General features: G+C 47.3%; 2 protein-coding genes across 8 annotated transcripts in view; one reads left to right on the top strand and one right to left on the bottom strand.

Annotated features, from left to right (window-relative positions):
• LOC119820298 (zinc finger protein 431-like) overlaps positions 1-18,598 on the top strand; it is a 106,165-nt gene that overhangs the window by 17,610 nt on the left and 69,957 nt on the right. For all 6 annotated transcript variants that reach the window (XM_038338447.1, XM_038338448.1, XM_038338444.1 and 3 more), the window contains exons 2-4: positions 5,694-5,905; positions 6,547-6,602; positions 9,516-9,675. The gene's annotated coding sequence lies outside the window, so the exon portion shown is untranslated. The remainder of the gene's footprint in view (positions 1-5,693; positions 5,906-6,546; positions 6,603-9,515; positions 9,676-18,598) is intronic.
• On the bottom strand, positions 6,709-16,990 carry LOC119820299 (ribonuclease P protein subunit p29). Of its 2 annotated transcripts, XM_038338449.1 has the most exons (8): positions 16,627-16,990; positions 16,587-16,589; positions 13,950-14,002; positions 12,097-12,317; positions 10,955-11,032; positions 10,742-10,803; positions 9,186-9,287; positions 6,709-7,310 (listed from the first exon to the last, which is right to left on the bottom strand). In XM_038338449.1, the coding sequence occupies exons 1-8, from the start codon at positions 16,631-16,633 to the stop codon at positions 7,174-7,176; spliced, it is 663 nt and encodes a 220-aa protein (XP_038194377.1). In that variant the 5' UTR covers positions 16,634-16,990; the 3' UTR covers positions 6,709-7,173. The 2 variants fall into 2 exon arrangements, with proteins under 2 accessions (XP_038194377.1, XP_038194379.1); XM_038338451.1 differs by lacking the exon at positions 16,587-16,589 and having other exon boundaries at positions 16,627-16,986.

Raw genomic sequence — 18,598 nt, 5'->3', positions numbered from 1 at the left:
CATACAGGATGCAGACCTTTCAGTGTGGCTGCTTTACAGTCTCCCATGGCTCTTTAAGTAAGTCTAACAACTCACTGGTTCCCCAGAGTAAGGTCTGGTTGAATCACCTCTTGGTTTGTTGTTGGCACCTTAGGAGGAGGAGGTAGACATTCTTTACATCTCCTGAAGGGAAGGAATTGTAGCAACAAGCCCCAGCATCCTTTTTCCTTTAACAGAACAGTGTCTAAGTCTTCCAGGCTGGCTTTGAGTCTTAGCGGTATCATAGGCAGGTCTTTCACTTGTGATCCTTCTGCCCAAGCCTCCTCCAGTCATGAACTGCCTCACCTGGCTAACACTTTTCATTCATGTATGTATATACTTTTCCTTGTGGCCACAAAATACTTGACAGAAGCAATGTAACTAAAAAGGATTTGGTTTGTCTCAGTTTCAGAGGACTTTGTCCATCAAGGCAGGGAAGGCTTGCTGTTTGTTCCAGTGGAGACGGGCAGGAGTCAGAGAAAGCACAAATACTAAGTTTATAATTCTCTCCATTTCCCACCAGCATATAACCCATGTTTTCAGCCCCTGGACTGTAGCATTGGGCTGTCTGTGGGGCTAAGTCTGAAGGCAACCTTTCAGGCCCAAGCAGGAAGGGCACGGCAGCAGCTGACCCTGGGGCTTCAGGGTTCCTGCTCTTGACTTAGCCTTGTCACAACCTCTGCTGAGGGCAGCCATACAACCCAATTTCCAAACAGCAACATCTGGAAGGAAACCCATTTGTTCTTGTGTAATTGGTAATGTTGAGAGTCCTGCCATGTCCGTTCCATGCTGTCACCACAAACGTGTCAGGAAGAGAGGCACACACCTGTAGGATATGTTTGTGTGCCCTGTGTGGTCATGGAACACAGTATAATCACTGGTGGAGGAAACTGAGGCAGCCAAGGGTTCTCCACCTCATGATCCTTGCAAGGCAAGCTTTCTGTGGAGAGAGGGCTTGCGGATGCATTAAATAAGACATTTCTGTCTCCCTCACTTCTGGCTGAAGGTACAATTTAATGTGTGTGTATTAAATGCTTCAGTGTAGACACTGCTCCTTATTCCTCATCTCTGTTGTTGAAACTGAGGGTGGATAGTGAGTTGGGCCTTGACCTCTGATTTCCTGACTATCAAAGATGACAGCACAGTGGCTTCAATGGGTGGAGCTAAAAAGGCATATAATACTGCATGGTCCTGCTGTTTGTGGAGTGTAGACTTGTGATTCTCTCTGTGTGTTGGGGGCAGGCTCTGAGGACACAGGGCAGTTGTGGCACTTGGGGATGCAGTGCCTGCCTGTATGGGAGGGTAGCATATGGATCTGCTGTGGACAAGTCACAAGGATGGAGTCACTGCTGTCATCATGGCAGCTGTGAGAACCAATGCCCACTCATCATCCACCTTTGGCTCCCTCTCTCTAACAAGACACTGCACATATAAATCGTGTGTGTGTGTGTGTGTGTGTGTGTGTGTGTGTGTTTGAGACAGGGTCTCATACTGTGTAGCCCAGGCTGACCTGAACTCACTATTGACTTTGAACTCAATGTTTGAGACAGGGTCTCATACTGTGTAGTCCAGGCTGGCCTAGAACTCACTATTGACCTTGAACTCATGGTTCTCCTTCTGCCTCAGTCTCCCAAGTGATTAGAATACTAGTATGGACCACTACAACTAGATAAGCAACAAATACTTAGGAACATGTTTTTTCCTGTGTTGAGAGTGGGTGCTAGGGCTTTGACCATGTTAGGCAAGGATCTCTACCACTGGACTACACTTTGAGGTCTTCCTTGTGGTTTTTGAGACAGGTTTTTCAATGTAGCTCAGGCTGGCCTGGAACTCATGATCCTTCTGCCTCAGAGGCTTCCTGAGCACTGAGATTACAGTTGTGTGCCACCATGCCCAGTGACTGCTAAACACATTCTATGCAAAGCAGTGTCATCACCATATGGGGATGTTTGATGGCTCTAATGACAAATAGGTAGGTAAAGTCCCAGCTGACAAGGGTTGTAGTACCCACAAGAAGTGATAGGTTGGTGGAGGAGGGGCTGCTGAGCTAGGAAGATGGGAGTGACCTAGGAAGGCCATGAGAGAACCTTCCAGTAGAACAGAGACAAATGCAGAAGATAAGGCTGGCATGGGGTTGAGGGACAAGGGACAGAAAATCCCACAAATAAAGAACTCAAGAGCAAACACCGACAGTGAAGCCGTGCACACTTGAGGGTTCCAGAGCAGACAGGACAGGTGCTGGGGAGGGGGAGCCTACGGCCATCAGGGAGGAACTTGGGAATTCTGGTCAGGAGCATGACTTAACATCAAGTTAGGGGAAAGTTACTTGTGGGTTTTAAGTGGAAGGATGGCACAGTCTAAGTCCTGTTCCAATGGCCACCTTGTTTGTACGTGGCTGAGTATGGAATCAGGGAAGCTACGGAAGAGCTGGGGCTGTGGCTGGGCAGTTGGTGTGGGAGGATGAGGTCAAGAGATAGGACGTGAGCGGAGCTGGGAGGAGACTTCAGTTCTTATTAAGCTGACGTCCAGCAGAACTTCAAGAAAGGTCGGATGTGGTTGCGGACAAAAGAGAAGAAGCAAGGCATAACTGGATCTTGTACCTGAGTTTCAGACGCAATAAGACAGTTCCATGAGGTGGGTGTAGTTGTACTTACATGGAGAGGTCAAAGGGCAGTGTTTTCACACAAGCATTCAGTGAGACTCTACCATTGGTCAGGTTCCTTCTAGATAACTGGGGATCCAGAATGATCAAAACACAGGCTTTATTGTTACCAAGCTTTTAATCTAACTTGGGGGAGGAAGACCATGAACATACTTCCTCTCTGCTTGAAAATATGATTGTGAGAACTTTAGGTGTAGCTGAGATTGGGGCCATGTGATGGGGGGAAGTTGGAGAGAGGTCCAACAACTGGAATGAGGGCAGCTCAGTATTTACGCGCCTGGGATATAAAAGTCATTGAAGGACTCTGAGAGGGACTGCCCAGGAAGGTGGTGAAGGTTAGGAGGTGGGATAAGGAGTGCCCAGGTGAGGAACGGTTACTCCTACCAAGTGCTGACTGGAGGGAGGTCAACGGAGATCAATATGGGGAGACAGCCTTCGGCTTTGCAGAGATGCATCACTTGGGTCAGCGGGTGAGTGGATGGTGGAGGTAAACGCAATGTAGTGTTCCCCATCTCATCCCATCCCACACTCTGTGCCAACCAACCTGCCTTATCCCAGTGAGTCCCTCTGTGCCCGGTCCGTAGTCCACTGTCATGACCCTCCCCTCTCTAATACTTCTCTCTTTCCCCATTCGTTTCATGCTCCCCAACTCTTTCCACTCTTCCCTACCTGAGCTCAGTCCAAGGGAACACACAGAGAGAATATTTTCTGTAAATGCAAATGAAGCCTGAAGCTTTGCTCCTGAGTACCATCTTGGTGGCTGGGAAACATCTTTGTCGAAATCTCCTGGGACACAGAATGGTGAACCCTCAGGGCCCTGTCCATTCTGGATTTCCTGCTGCTCTAACACTTTTTCTTTTGCAGTCATCCCTGTTTGTCTACTTAGCAATGCTTGTCCTTCACAGCTCATGAGAAATTACCAAGAATGTTATTGGCTCTAATTCTAATTTGTCTAGCACTCTTGTTAAAGATGTCTATTTAAGATGTCCATTAAAAGCCTATGAGGTTAATTAAATGGACAATTCCAATACAGTTCTATTAGAATTAAATTAATATTATAGACATTTAACAGATGTCTTAATGAGGCATTATAGATAAGAAATGCAAACTACATTAATACAAAAGCCATTGTCCAGAAAGTGAGCCCTTTACCATAATTGATATATTTGGAAAGAATCTTCATGTTTATTATTCAGAATATGAGGGCCTGGTCATTGGTTGATCCTTTTCCGCATCCAGAAAAGACTGGCCCAAGAATCTATGGTCAAATCAGATGACAGGACTGGAAGAGACTTAGATGCCATCTGGAATGTACCATCTTCAAATACTGGTGACTGGAGGAAGCAGGTGGGGTTACACAAACACATAGACATGTGAGTTCCACTCCTGGGGCCTGACTCAGTATGGCTGAAGAGCAGCATAGGACAGCTGCTGCACACATGTGCCTGCTTATGCTGCTGCAGGATTCCAGCAGCCTGATCTAGGAGGCCTTCATGCAGTCAAGATGTCTCACTTGACAGATGGTAGCTTGGAGACCCTGAAAGATTGCAGGTATTGATGAACTGATCAGAATTCGGTAACCTGCCCCTTGGTTTACAAAGCTAGTTCCTGCCATGCCTTCCCCACCATTAGAGAGCTGGGTGCAACCTGAGGCATCACCACTGACTAGTGGCCACATGTCCCCTTCCCATTTCTCCTCCCCTAGGGAGACCTTCCCAAGCCTTGCTCTGATTGCTTGGGTTCATCAGGGTTCTGAACCTGGGTGTGATTTAATTCTTCATATTCCACAGCTCCCCTCAGGGGCCAACTCTGTGCATCTCACATGTTGGACTTTTTGTCCCTGTGATAAAATATCTGACACAAATGACATGAGGAAGACACAGTGGGACAGGACACATGACAGAGAAGTGGAGAGAGCAAGGATGCCTGTGTTGTAGCATGCTTCCTTCTATTGTATCCAGCTCCTGACCCTAGGGAATGAAACTTCCCGCGTATAGGGTGGATCTTCTACCTCAGTTAATCCTCTCTGGAAGCCCTCAGAAACACACCAAGAAGTGCCCTTTTCGTTTTTTTTTTTTTTTTTTTTTTTTTTTTTTTTTTTTTTTTTTTTTTTTTTTTGGTTTTTCGAGACAGGGTTTCTCTGTAGCTTTGGATCCTGTCCTGGAACTAGCTCTTGTAGACCAGGCTGGTCTCAAACTCACAGAGATCCACATGCCTCTGCCTCCCGAGTGCTGGGATTAAAGGCGTGTGCCACCGCCGCCCGGCAAGAAGTGCCCTTTTCAAAGCATTTCTCAATCCAGCCGTGTTGGCATTAACCATTCCATCCCTCTACACATTTCCCTCCTGACTCTGCTGGCTCCAATGGAACAAGGAGGGAGGAGTTTGGCTGCTCACAACTCCGGGACTCTGGATACTGTGCGTGCACCTTAAGTCAAAGCCCATGAAAGTCAGGAAAATGTGAGCTCATAGCCTAGCAGTTAGGCTGAGCTGCCTGGTGTCCCAAGAATTTCATACAGCAAAGAAACAGCAGAGAAACCCAGGCCATTGTGGATGGGGTCCAGACTGGACATTGCCACCGTCCTGGAAGGTAATGCCAACTTTTCTAATTAGGAACATTTCAGTTGTTACTAACTACCCTCAAATTCCTATGGTGAAGCTCTAACCTCCATGACTATGTTTGGAGCTAGGATCTTTATGAGGTAATAAAGATAAAGGAGTCATTAGATGGGATGTTAGTTATATGAACCAGTATCATTATAAGAGGCACACTAGAGCTCCCCTCTTGAGGACAGACCATACACACAGAGAGGTGGCTGTTGACCAGTCAGGAGGAAGCCTTAGCAGAAACTAATTTCAACAGCAGTCTGAGCACTTTCTTGAGGTGCCAACTGTTCTTCCCATTGGCTTCTATGGCACTCTCCAAGGGGCTCATGTTTCTTTAGACCATGGTTTACATTAAACAGACTTGGTTGTCATGTGACTCTCTACACCCCAAATCTCATTTCTTCCACAGACCTATTCCTTGGAGACAGTCACAAATGCCAGCACCATACCCCTCTCCATGAAGTTGTGGCGACTTGGATAGTCATGCTGTATGTAATACCAAGTGCAGTTTCCTCAGGACCAGTGTCTGGGAGGATGCTGTGGACCTTGGTCCCCTGAGGAGGTCAGGAAGACAAGAGCAGCACATCCCAGACAAGGCAAAGAGCAGAGACTCTATGGCAGGTGAGCATTACATTGTCTCCCTTGAGGGAGAATGTCCTTAGCTAGTCAATGGACACTTGAGTTGGGGCCAGCAGTAACATGATTCACTTGGCAAGCGGCACCAGCAGCTTTTTTGGGAAGCAACTGTGTTTATGCAACATAGCGCGCCCCTTACATCACAGAGGGTGGGGCTGAACAGGTCTGCTCTGAAGGTGCAGCACCTGCGCACTTTCAGCCTCTAGAACAGCAGTCACTCTACACACAAGAGTTCCTTGGTAGAGCGCTGGGTAAACAAGGAGCACACACACTCTTAGCGTCTCTCTCACCCGCTGTGGCTGCCCTCGTGTGAAGAACATGACTCTGGAGCCAGCTCTTCTGGTTCAGATCTTAGCCTTTCTTTACCAGTCCATAAGACCTCGGACAGTGATCATTTTCAGGCTGAGGGGTCATGTGTGCCCTGAACCTGGGTGGCAAGGACGGTGTGATAACATGGGGGTCAGGTGGGACGGGGCAGTGCCATGAGGAATGTCCAGGTGATGTTGACAGAACCAGGGCCTAGATAATCTCTGGGACTTGGGGGCACACTTTGGTTTCTGGGAGGGAGTAGGCTTTGTTTTCGTCATCTAAAGACCATCAGGCTCACTCATTCCTTTTCCATCCAGTGCAGTCTGAGTGGGAGGCACCGAGGAACTGACCACCAGCACCACTGCTGACCTGGGTGAGTGTTGGATGTGCTGTCATCTACTATTGCCAGGGCAGTTTCTGAGCCGGCCAGCAGTCACATACCTCTTACAAACAAGGTGTCAATGACAAGGTCTCCTCAATACTAGCACAGAGTAGCTGCACCCCAGCCATTTTTAATGCTGGTCCTGACCTGTAGTTCCAGTGGCCATGTGCAGAAAGACCTCATCTGGTCTTACACAGTAGAAAGGTTACAAATATGGCAGCTAAAATGGAACTAAGATGTCCAAATATATATCATTATTAACTGAACTCATTTAGCACAGAATGTTCCAGAAACACAGGAAAGTATGAAAGACAGAACCCAATAGCCACTTTCTTCAAATCACCCAAGGTTAGTCCTGGTGTATTTTCTGCTAGTCTTTCCTCCCTGGAGAGACAAATCTCTACCCCCGACTTCCTCCTGTGTTGTTCAATGTTCTTCAGCCACTCTGCTTTTCCTGGAATTGACTCGGGACACAGTCAGAAAGCGCTTCATGGAAAAGTGGGTATTAAAGGTGTTTCCAGTTCTCAGCTGCCAGGGACATCTGTCGCCAGTAGCAAAGAGTTCACAGGTCAATTGTTCCCTTTACTTTGAACTTCTTGGCGGATCTCTCACTTGACCGAAGCTGGAATTTGCTTCCATAAATGTAGGAAGTAAAGCCATCAATTTCTATGGTGAACACACAATTTAGCTTGGGGATAACTGAATGGAAAAAAAGAAAGGAAAAAGACAAGGAACAATATAGACAGTGTGTTCATGTTCATGTACAGCATGATTCATGCACGTTTACATTTAAATTGTATTAAAGTAGTCAGAGGCTGCTTGTACATTTCCTGGCTGCCAAGACACAAAATAATCACATAGAAATTATATTAATTGCAACACTGCTTGGCCAATAGCTTAGGCTTCTTACTAAATAACTCTTACATATTAAATTAAACCATTTATATTAATTTATTAATTCTATTATTGCCATGAGGCTCGTGATTTACTGGTTATGTCTCCTTCGGCAGCTACATGACATCTCTCTGACTCTGCCTTTTCTCCTCTATCTCTGCTTGGAATTCCTGCCTTGTTCTATTTTGCTCTGTCATAGGCCCAAGTAGCTTCTTTATTCATTAACCAATAAAAGCAACACATATACAGAAGGACTTCCCACACCATTATTAAGGTGATGGCCACACCTTTATTGCCAGCACTTAGGAGACAAAGGCAGGCAGATCTAAGAGTTCAAGGCAAGCCTGGTCTACATAGCAAGTTCCAAGCTAGCCAGGACTGCATATAAGACTGTCTTTAAAAAAGTGTACAGCAATGAGGAGACCCATGCCAGAAGTACCCAAAAAAGACCTGGGCTATTTGACTTAAAGTCTAAATATAACTCACTGCCTAATTTCCAGATTTGGAGGTGATTAACTTAATTCCTAGAACTGAGGGCTCCCATACCACCAAAGCCAATTTCCCATACCATCTTTAACTGGTTCTTAGTTTTGTGCATAGTGGGGAAATTTCTACATTACTTCCTTGGACTTATAAAGTGAGCAGAAGAACATACAGGGAAATGGAAAAACAATGAAGCAGGGCTGTGGGGGTAGCTCAGGCATAGAGCCCAGGATTAGCAGACAGAGGTCTTGGTCTTGATTTCCAGCATCAACAGAAATGATTACAAACCTCTCAACTGTTGTTTGAACTTTGGATTTGTGGGCAAGGTTGGGTACTGGGGTATTGAAAAATTTAAAAGTACCTGCTGGAGTAGCAATAACCATGCTATGATGTGGGATTTCCCCTGTATGCTGTGATTACCATTAATGAATAGAAAAACTGCTTTGGATCTATAGCAGGGTAGAACTTAGCTAGGTGGGAAAAACTAAACTGATTGCTGGGAGAAAGAAGGGCTGAGTCAGAGAGAAGCCATGGAGCCTCCGACAGAGACAAACTCTGGGAACTTTATCTGGTAAGCCACAACCTTGTGGCAATACACAGATTAAGAGAAATGGGCTAAATCAATATGTAAGAATTAGCCAATAAGAAGCTAGAGCTAATGGGCCAAACAATGATTTAAATAATATAGTTTCTGTGTGATTATTTCAGGGTTAAGCGGCTGGGGATGAACAAGTGCCTCTCTCCTCCCAACAGTGCTAAAACTCAAGAGTGTCTTCAGCAAGGGTGTAGTTTTCAGAACTCCAGTGGCAGGCTGTTTTGGTTCCTTCTGACTGTCTTTTAGTTATTCATTTGAGAGGTGGTGACCTTAGCAAGTAAAAACCTCAAATACATGAGTGCCAAAGACCCAGATAAGCAGTTCTTCTGTCCTGTTTATGGACAGGCTGCTGATTGTGTTCATGATGTCTCTCGGTAGCCACAGGGGCAGGGGCCTCTCTCTGCAGTTCATAACATAGCAAGCACCTGCAGACTGTCTGACTCCATAGTCAAGTGGAACCTGAAAACCTCAAGGAAAGAATAAGGTTCTCTCTCTTTCTCTCTCTCTCTCTCTCTCTCTCTCTCTCTCTCTCTCTCTCTCTCTCTCTCTCTCTCTCTCTCTCTCTCTCTCTCTCTCCCTTTCCCTAGGGACACAACACACACCTTTTAGTCGGTCTTCTTTGGTGATAATCTTGAAGACATGCTTGGTCTCCTGCAGGAGGATTCCTGTGATCCCCACATAGGAGGGGCACTTGGATTTTGTCACTGCAAAGGAGAAAAGCAGATGAGGGTAAGGCCTGGGTAGTAGCAGTCACAGCTTGGCCTCAGGGACTAGGAGCCCGGCCCTTTTAAGCTGAGGAAAAGAAGGCCCAGAGGATAGTGGTTCTGTAGCTGGGCAATGACCAAGCCAGCAAGAGCCCAGGATTCCCAACTCTTTGTCCTGGGCTTTGCACTCTCTGGGCTGTTCTCAGGTATCCTTTGGGTTTTATGCAGGGTTCTGGAGCCAAAAGGCCATACACAGAAAGAACTAAGTCCATTCATGTTGCTTTGATTGAGCAAGTGCCATGGGCAGGACATCCATCATTCACTTTTGAGTCTCCTGAACTTTTCCTTGAATGCAGTCCTTCTACAGAGCTGCCCAGAAGTGACACAGGTGAGTCACCTCACTGGCAGGGCCCTGCCCTCCTCCATGTAATCAGCATTTGGAACCATGTGCTTAATATACTAGGTGCCTGTATCCTGCTCCTGTGAGCTGAAGCTCTCATGGAGGACAGTGTATAGACAGCATGGGCTATTCTATTTCTTGATACTGATTGATAATGGCTATGAGGAAAATAAGAACAGCACAATGAGAGCGGAGGGGAAACCTTAGAGGTGGTAGACTCTCAGGAAGTGACATCAGGAGAGGGACCTGATTTACAGCAGGAGTCAACGCATGAACCTTCAGAGCCCCCTCGTTGAGAGAAGGACCCATGCAAAGGCACTGGGTGTATAAGTCACACAGAGGGCAGCCAAAGGACACCGTAGATTTCTACTCTGACTGGATGGGAAGCTGCTGGAGGCTTAGGACAGGCAAACGGCAGTCAGGAGTCTGATGTTCGATGACAGCCTTCATTCTGTGTATTTGATATGGTGTGTATGTGGGAATGAAACAGTATGTGAGCTGGGGAGGGTGGGAGAAGCTTCCATAGCAGCTTGAGGAGTTAGAGGTAGGTCAGATTCAGGAACTAGGTGTGTTAACCGACCTGAGGTGCAGGATTAGGAAAGAAGTAATGTGTATGTACTTCTAGGTCTCTAGCTGAACAAACTGGATATGGAGATGTGTCATAATCAGAGAGCTGACCTCAGGGGAGACCAAGGACTCTGTGTTAGGTACTTTGAGGCCCCTCCTAGCTGTCCAGGTAGCTGCTGGGTGCCATGGGGTGAATGAGTCTGGCAATCATGGGAAAGGTCTGCACTGGTGATGGCACCTGGAAACATGAAGAGGGGGAATCTGTCCCCCAGAGTCTGCACTAGAGGCGAGGTGACAACAGCATGAGCTGACGGCATGCCGACACCACTTAGTGTCTGTTTAACAAGTCCCAGCATGGGTCCAACCACCTTAGAGCCTCACTGCTTGTAACTTAGAGAAACCTCAGGATGCCAAGTGACAGATGCCAGGCTGAGTACTGCCACCGAACAACAGTTTCCAGATGACCACACGCTCTTACAGAAATAACCTGAAATAATAGCACCATGAAGATCTGCCTTAAGGGGCTTTGCTTGAATCATCTGCGGCTGCCTAGGAGGTCAAGAGAGCCCACAAAGAAGAGCTGGTAACAAAGCAAACAGGATCACAAACGCCTACAGCCAGCTGGTTTCCCAGGCTGCATCTCTAGTGCACGCAAGACTTGAGATCTAATCCCATGGCAGGCATCAGAAATAAAACTCACGTGTCTGGCTTGAGCCCGTTACACAGGTCACGGATGTACTGCTTCCAGAGTTCATGCAGAGGGAGGAAGAGACTGTATCTGTCAGAGTCAGAAACACAAGATTTCCAGTGTTTGGCAAACCAGAGCTGGGCCAAGGCTGAGAGTAAGCATGAGGGAGCACCCGAGACTGCGTGGAAGCCCTAGGTGCCCTGATGACAATGTGACCAAGGCCAAGTGCACTCTCCTCCTTGAACCTCAATTTCTTCCCTGGCAGAACCTTTTCAGGGCTAAATTTCTACTCTTGAGAAGGCAAGAGGGGCCCTTTGCCTTGATAATGCCTTCCTCCTGGCCAGTTGTGGGCATGATGGAGGAGCCCCTGGCTCGGAGCAGGAGAGCATCTGAAGGTAGTGATGTAGCCTCAGCCATAACAACCCAGGTGCAGGTTGCCAGGCAGGGCCTTGTGTAAGGTGGCAGGACTGTATGGAAGGGAGGGTAAAGGACCAAGAGCTTTTCTCTGGGGTTATCATTTGTCTTGGTGCCCATTCATACAAAGCCAGGATCAGAGTCAAGAACGCCAGGCTCAAATCTGAAACAGGCACTTCTTGCAAGGACTCCAGGGAGGCAGCCCCAGTGCAAAGCGACACTCTCTTGCCTTCTGGGACAAGAAAGGCTGTGTGGCTATGTTATACAAAGCCTAAACATAGTGGTTGTAAACACAAACTCAGAACCATCTTGAGGGAGACATCCTTCCACAAAACAGTGACACATTCCTTTCAGAAACTTCTGAAATGTGAAGGCAGAGCTTCTCCCTGGCAGCACCCTTAGAGTGGGTGATTCTGTCTAGTGATGTTAAAGGTACAGGAAAGCACATACTAAAGAATATCAGCCTGTTGCTATGGGCAATGGAGACACTTACTAGTGAGGCTAGGAGAGAAGTTAAAGGATGAAAAGTCCTCAGTCTGACCAATGCCTGCCTTTTAGACGCCAAGCCAAGACATAAGAAAATTGGTAGCGGGACGCTGCCCCCTTGTGGCAGATGGCGGAGAAGCCCCTGAGACCAAAGGGGCGGAGCTGTCCAGGGAATCCCTGGAATCCCAGTCCAGAGCCCTACCAGGAAGACTAGGCAATGGTGAGTGGCAAGGCCATGGGAAAGACTGGCGTACCTCTGTTGCTCTGGGTTAATGTCAAAGAGCCTCATGTCTCTCCTCTGTTTGGAAGAGAGGCCTTTGGATTTCTTCCTCTGCTTTGGCTTCTGGCGAGTGAAGTATTCCAAGACCATAGCCTTGCGCTGCAGATGGCTCTCACAGTCTTGCTGGCTCAAGTGTGGGATGGTGCGCTTCAGGAAGGCCCTCACAAAGGCCTCAGCCCGCTGGGTTCCCAGCTCCTGCTCAGAGACATGGTGGTGTGGTTCACCGTTCTGCTCTCAGACACCAGGGCACTCATCCCATTCCTTAGAGCCAGCATCTTTGCTGATCTAGGCTCACACATTTCCTGTCTGCCAAGGATTTCCTACATACAACTGCCAAGATGTAAAAGTCACACTCATGCTAACTATGACACGGCCCCACACTGCAGCCAGGTCAAATGCTGACCAGTACTGCTTCCTTGAGGTTACTCTACTGAGCATTCAAAATCCTTTGTAATGCAAGCCTTCTCTAATCCTTGTGGGGAAGGAAGCTTGAGAAATGGACTACACAGGTTATTTAATAAGTCATGACCACAAGACTAGCTTGAAGTGGAAGAGAGCTGGGGTTGTTAGGGAAATGAGCCATTTCAGTATTAGGGGAAACTGCCTGGGGGTTCCAGGTAGGTCAAGGAGGAGGAATTCTGACAGTGAGCAGCACAGTCACCTTCCCTTGCTTTCAGCCTTGTGGACTCCATGTGGCTGTTCTTGGAGAGGTCTGCTGCAGCCCCACTTTGAGGCAGAAAGTGTGAAGGGCATCTAGGGCACACACACTCTCATATGTCACAGGACATATATCAAGTTACATGGACTCCTGGGGAAGGTAGGGCGAGACTGTTTCACAGCCGCATCAGTCCTGAAACATGCTAGTTTCCCACCTCTCAGGCTGGGGCAGCAACAGTCTACTGTACACTGGCCGGCAGGTACCTCACTCGGCCTTCATCTGCTGCAGATATGGGCAGTGATCTTTCCTGAGCATCTACCTCTTGTCTGGGCCATTTGTTGGGTTCTTTTTTGCATCAACCAGACAGTAAAAACAAGTCTAAGGCTAACTGCCAGCTTTAGGTTAACATATCAATAGTAAATGATACCCTCTTTGTGCTAATGCAGGGGGTGAAAAGACAGAATACATAATCTTTGAGGTAGTTCAAGTCAGGGATGGCTAAACAATTCATCATCAATAGCAGGAGAATTTGGTTCTTTTAAATACATACATGGTCTCTCTTTCATGGGGAAATACAATTAAAGGTTAAAGGTTAACTGGCCTTTTAACATCTTGATTTAAAGGATATTCTGCCCCCCCCCCCCCACCCCGCATCTTTGAGACAGGATTTCTCTGTGTAGCTCTGGCTGTCCTTGAACTCAGAGAGCTGCTTGCCTCTGCCTCCAAGTGCTGGGATTAAAGGCGTGTCCCACACAACCTGGCAGGATACGCTCTCTTTACGAGCCACAGGTAAAGCTTCTGTCCAATTGACAAAGCCTGTGAGCATTCAGAGAGAATCTGTAACATCTACTTATGAAATGGGTTGAGCACTGATCGGGCACAGAAGCAAGATCAAGACAGGTTTTCGGTAGGCACAGGCTGTCTGTCATTCCCTACAGAGTGGGAGATGACATGAAATTAAGGAGTCCAAGTGCCTCAGCTGACTCTGGTACCCTAAGAAAGGAGCCTGGAACATGAAGACAACAACCAAAAAGACCTTGATTTGGCCTAAAATACGACCTGTGCAGATGAGTAATCCATGGGAAAGAACGGCTAGATCAGTCTAAGAAGACATTGAGCCTGCTCTGCTGTCGAGTCTACTGCTCCAGCCCCCCTTTGAATGACTGTACCTGCACATCATGCTCTCTGGCTTCTTTGTGAGAAAATGCATGGTAAATCACAGCTGGGGGACAAACACAAAAACAGACGATTACTTCTGTTAGGAACGAGTATAACACCCAAGGCTTTTCTAACTATGGCAATAACTACACTTATTTAGAGAAGGAATATTGGGTTAGTATGAAAAGGCAAAGCTTTCTTGGATGATCCTCCTGTTTTATTCTGCAGTGTTGGAGGGTTCAACTCAGTGGTGTTTAATGCATGCCAGGCAAGTGCTTTACCTTGGATCCATGTCCTGACCCTACTGAATGTTGCTTAATTACATATTACTTAAAGACAAGGTCTCACTTTGTATCCTAGGCTGGCTTAGAAATTGCTATATAGCTCACAGTGGCCTTAAACCCCCAACAATCCTGTCTCAAGCTCCCAATGCTAGTTGCTGGGATTATAGACATGAACCACCACAACTGTCTTAGACACTGCTTCCTCTTTCCTCTGGCCAGACTTGTCCTAGAAATTCCCAGGATGAGGTTTAAAAAGAACACTTCTCAAAGCTTAATGTGTTTAAGAGTCACTGGTATTTGATTAAAGCATAGGTTTAGTTCCAACTCCAGATTCTGCCTGTCCAAAAGAAGTCCTCACTGGAGCACTCTAGAGTTGTTCTCATTTAAAATACACGTTACAGTTACACATGGCAGTGCTCACTAAGTAGTGAAGACTCTAAAGCTGAGGTGACATTGATGGCTAGGGCGTGTGGTTGGCTGAAACACTACATTTTGCTGACTACAAGAAGTTCGAAACAGATTTTTCAGTTCAGAATCTATAAAATTGGAATGTATCCTGACAAGATAAAATACAACAGTCTTTCTTCAAATCTAAATATATCCAGCATGATGCTGAAATCCCTTTAACTATCCATGCTCCTGTTTCTTATTCGTTTGGAGGAAACCATCATGGTGACACTGGGGGACAGAGTATAGGAGTAAATGGGGTAAGAAAGAGCAAATGACCAGAAAATGTAGCTTACACGACACCCTATACATTTATCTCTAAGGTGAGTGTAGTGACACACATGGTTAATCCTGTTACTTCAGAGGGAGAGGCCAGCCTAGTTTACACTGTGAGTTCCAGTACATAGCTGGCCTTATCCCAACAGCAACAATACAAACAAAGAAACAAAAACCCATCTCTGCTCTCTTGGGCTTCCCTGAGAAAATGTTTGACCAAGTAAACAAACCAAGGTAGTTCCCAGTTTTACATGTAGAATCTGGTTCTCCCTTGAACTGCAGATTGAGTTTGTTTACTGAGAAAAATGTGCAGGGCCTGGGACCTAGGAATAACTTTGTTTTACCTAACCCAAATGCCTAGCATCAGATTAAGTCTTTCTGCATCAGTATACATGTAACAGCTCTGGTACACTCAATGCTTGTCAAGCAGTTGATTTAAAAGGACATATGTGTGTTGACATTTACTTTAGTCTCATTAATTCTCCTAAGCAATTTTAAATTAGTTATTCCTAACTATGCCCATAATTTTAAAATTTATTTATTTACATGCCAATCTCAGCTCATACTCCCTCCCCTCCTCCTATTCACTTCACCTTCTCCCCCACCCTACTCCCGTCCACTCTTCAGAGAGGGAAAGACTTCCCATGGGAAGTCAAAGTCTAGCAAGACCAAGGCCCTCCCCACTACATCTAGACTGAGCAAGGCATCCTTCCAAAGAGAATGGGTTCCATGAAGTCAGTACAAGCAGTAGGGATAAATCCTGGTCTCACTGCAGTGGCCCCAGTCTGCCCCAGCCATACAACTGTCACTGTAAACTAGAGGGCCTAGTTTGGTCCTGTGCTGGTTCCCTCTCTGTCAGGCCGGAGTTGGTGAGCTCCCATTAGCTCAGGTAAGCTGTTTCAGTGGTATCCCCATCATGGTCTTGACCCCTTTGCTCATATTATAGCTTCTCCCTCTCTTCGACTGTACATTGGGAACTCAGCCCACTGTTTCACTGTGGATCTCAGCATCTACTCCCATCAGTTGCTGGATGAAGGTTCTATGATGACATTTAAGACAGTCATCAATCTGACTACATGGCAAGGCCAGTTCAGGCACCCTCTCTTCTATTGCTTAGGGTCTTAGCTGGGGCCATCCTTGTGGATTCCTGGGAATTTCTCTATGCACATAATACTGAAGTCGAGATATGCCAAGGCACGTGATCTCTGATAAAAGGACATGGCAGGAGTGTGAGTCATCTTGTTCGTATCCACTCTCCCCTCTAATAGTGCTCCAGTGCTTGCTTCCCCTTCCTGACACATCTGTGTTCTGATCAAATACCTACGCCTTAGGTTTGAGATACTGCGCCTAGGAAGCTTTTTACAGGACGAAGCGTGTAAAGCGAGGCTGCAGAGGGGAGCAGGCACTTGGCCACTGTTATCAGGGCAGGTAGTGCCTAGTTCTGGCCAAGGCCTTGGCTCCACCTTCTAATTTCCTTAGGTGAACACACACTCGATCCTGACATCTGTTCCTAGCTTAGAGACAGAGTCGGGCCAATTCACACTCTGGGCCTCGATTTCTTTTGTGTGCTGAGTCAACTCCCTGGGTATTGTCCTGGGACTCTTTGCGACAGGTATCCCTGATTCATCTTCCAGTCCCGACCCTCTATACTGTGATCCGTGCTGTCTCTCATCCCGCTTACCCTTCATCTTCGGAACACTTCCGGAGCGCTCTGATGACGTCTCCTTCAGGCCCCACTCTTCTTTCTCTTTCTTCGTTTTGTTCTGCAGTTTTCAGTCACCAGGACTCTTTCTTGTCTAACTTTCCGCTAGAAAAATCCGTTGTGCCCAAGAAACAACGTAGGCACAGTACACAAACAGACTTGCTCCAGCGGGCAACAGTGGTCTGTGACCAGATTTCGGAGATGGCGCCTTGAGTGACGTCATCGACGCGCGTCGGCGTCTGGCGGTACTGGCGCCTTAGGTTTAGCTCCGCGGCCTAGGGAGGGGCGAGCTAACCGCCCTTTCTGTGCCGGGTGGAATCTGTTTTTTGTGCCTTGTCTCTTTTGAGTCTCTCACCGGTTGGAAGAGTCGGGTCACGGGTCAGAATTAATGAAGTATAGCGAGGCAAGTTGTCACGGAAGAGACGCAAGGGAGATTGGGGCCAGGGAGGGCGGAAGTGGGTCTGAAATAGTGGAGGTAATGGCTGTAGTGAGGTCTTAGGATTCCTTTAGCGTGTTTGAGACAGGGTTTCTCTGTGTTACAGCTCGGGCCGCCCTGGAACTCACCGTAGACCAGGTGACCTAAGACTTAGACATCTGCCTGCCTCTGCCCCCGAGTGCTGGGATTAGAGGCGTGAACCACCTCGCCCCGATTGTCTGTCTGTCTCTGCCTCTCTCCTCTCCTCTCCTCTCCTCTCCTCTCCTCTCCTCTCCTCTCCTCTCCTCTCCTCTCCTCTCCTCTCCTCTCCTCTCCTCTCCTCTCCTCTCCTCCTCTCCTCTCCCCTCCTCTCCTCCCCTCCTCTCCTCTCCTCCTCTCCCCCCCTCTCCTCCTCTCCCCTTCTCTCCCCTCCCCCCCCCTCCCCTCCCCCCCCCTCCCCCCCCTCCCCTCCCCCTCCCCTCCCCCTCCCCCTCCCCTTCCCCCTGTCTCCTCTCTTCCCTCTCCTCTCTCTCTCCTCTCTATTATGCCGTGAACCACCGCCAACTGTTTATTTGTTTGTTTGTTTAGTGAGGGGCACTTGTGACGCTGGCTGGTCTAGAATTCCCTCACAGCTACTACCCCCATCTTGTAACAGTGTCTGGGAATTTCCTTCTGTCTCAGCTACTAAGTACTAAGTTTTGTGATCCCGTTTAAGGGTCTCTTTTCAATGAGTAAAGAAGGAGAGTAGCTTTATCTGCCTTTGCTCTCTGAACGCGTGCTTTCTGAAATTAATTTTCCCTTGCGAAGACAAAAGTCTCCCTGTGAAGCCAGACACTTACTATGTAGCCCAGACTGAGGATGGAAGTGTCATAGTCCTGTCTCAGCTCCTGGAGCATTAGAATTTCCCTGCCTCTCTGACTGCCTCTAACCCAGACAGCGTTCTTGAGACTGGTAGCATTAATTTCTGTCGTTATGATAAAAGACAAAAAGTAATTCTCATGGCTAGAGATCTGGGACACGGAGGTCCAGCCCAGCCCTCTCAGGTTGCCTGGTTCTGTCCAGACACTGCCCTTAACTTCTCTTGAGTGCTGTCTCTAATTTGGATGGTGGGTGAGAGAGCAGAGTTATTGTCCCTGTACTCTCTTTAGTCAGTGATTTTTAATACTGAGTACTATGCAACCTCCTTTTAAAGAAGGAAAAAGAATTCTCAGAGAAACTTGGGCAAAAACATCGTTCTTTAAGAAACATAGGCTTTGTATTTCTTTGGGTGATAATTGTGTGCCTTTTTGATCTTAAGCAGTATAGGACATGCTAACACACATATGGTTTAGAGCTTGAGGCCAGCCTGACAGCAACAGGATGGACACTAAATGTGTGGCATTGACAAAGGCCTGCGACAAGTTTAGCATCTATAAGACTGTGTAGAGAAAGTGCCCTTGGGGATCCAACATGTGAACTCAATATTGTATCACTTGATTTCTTTTTGTGAATGGGTCTTTGTAGGCCCGACTGTCCTGGAACTGGCTATGTAGGTCA

Source organism: Arvicola amphibius, chromosome 8, assembly GCF_903992535.2.
Source record: "Arvicola amphibius chromosome 8, mArvAmp1.2, whole genome shotgun sequence".
In the NCBI taxonomy this organism is placed as follows: Eukaryota; Metazoa; Chordata; class Mammalia; order Rodentia; family Cricetidae; genus Arvicola; species Arvicola amphibius.
The sequence above is the reverse complement of the archived record's forward strand: the minus strand, read 5'-3'. Positions and strand labels throughout refer to the sequence as shown.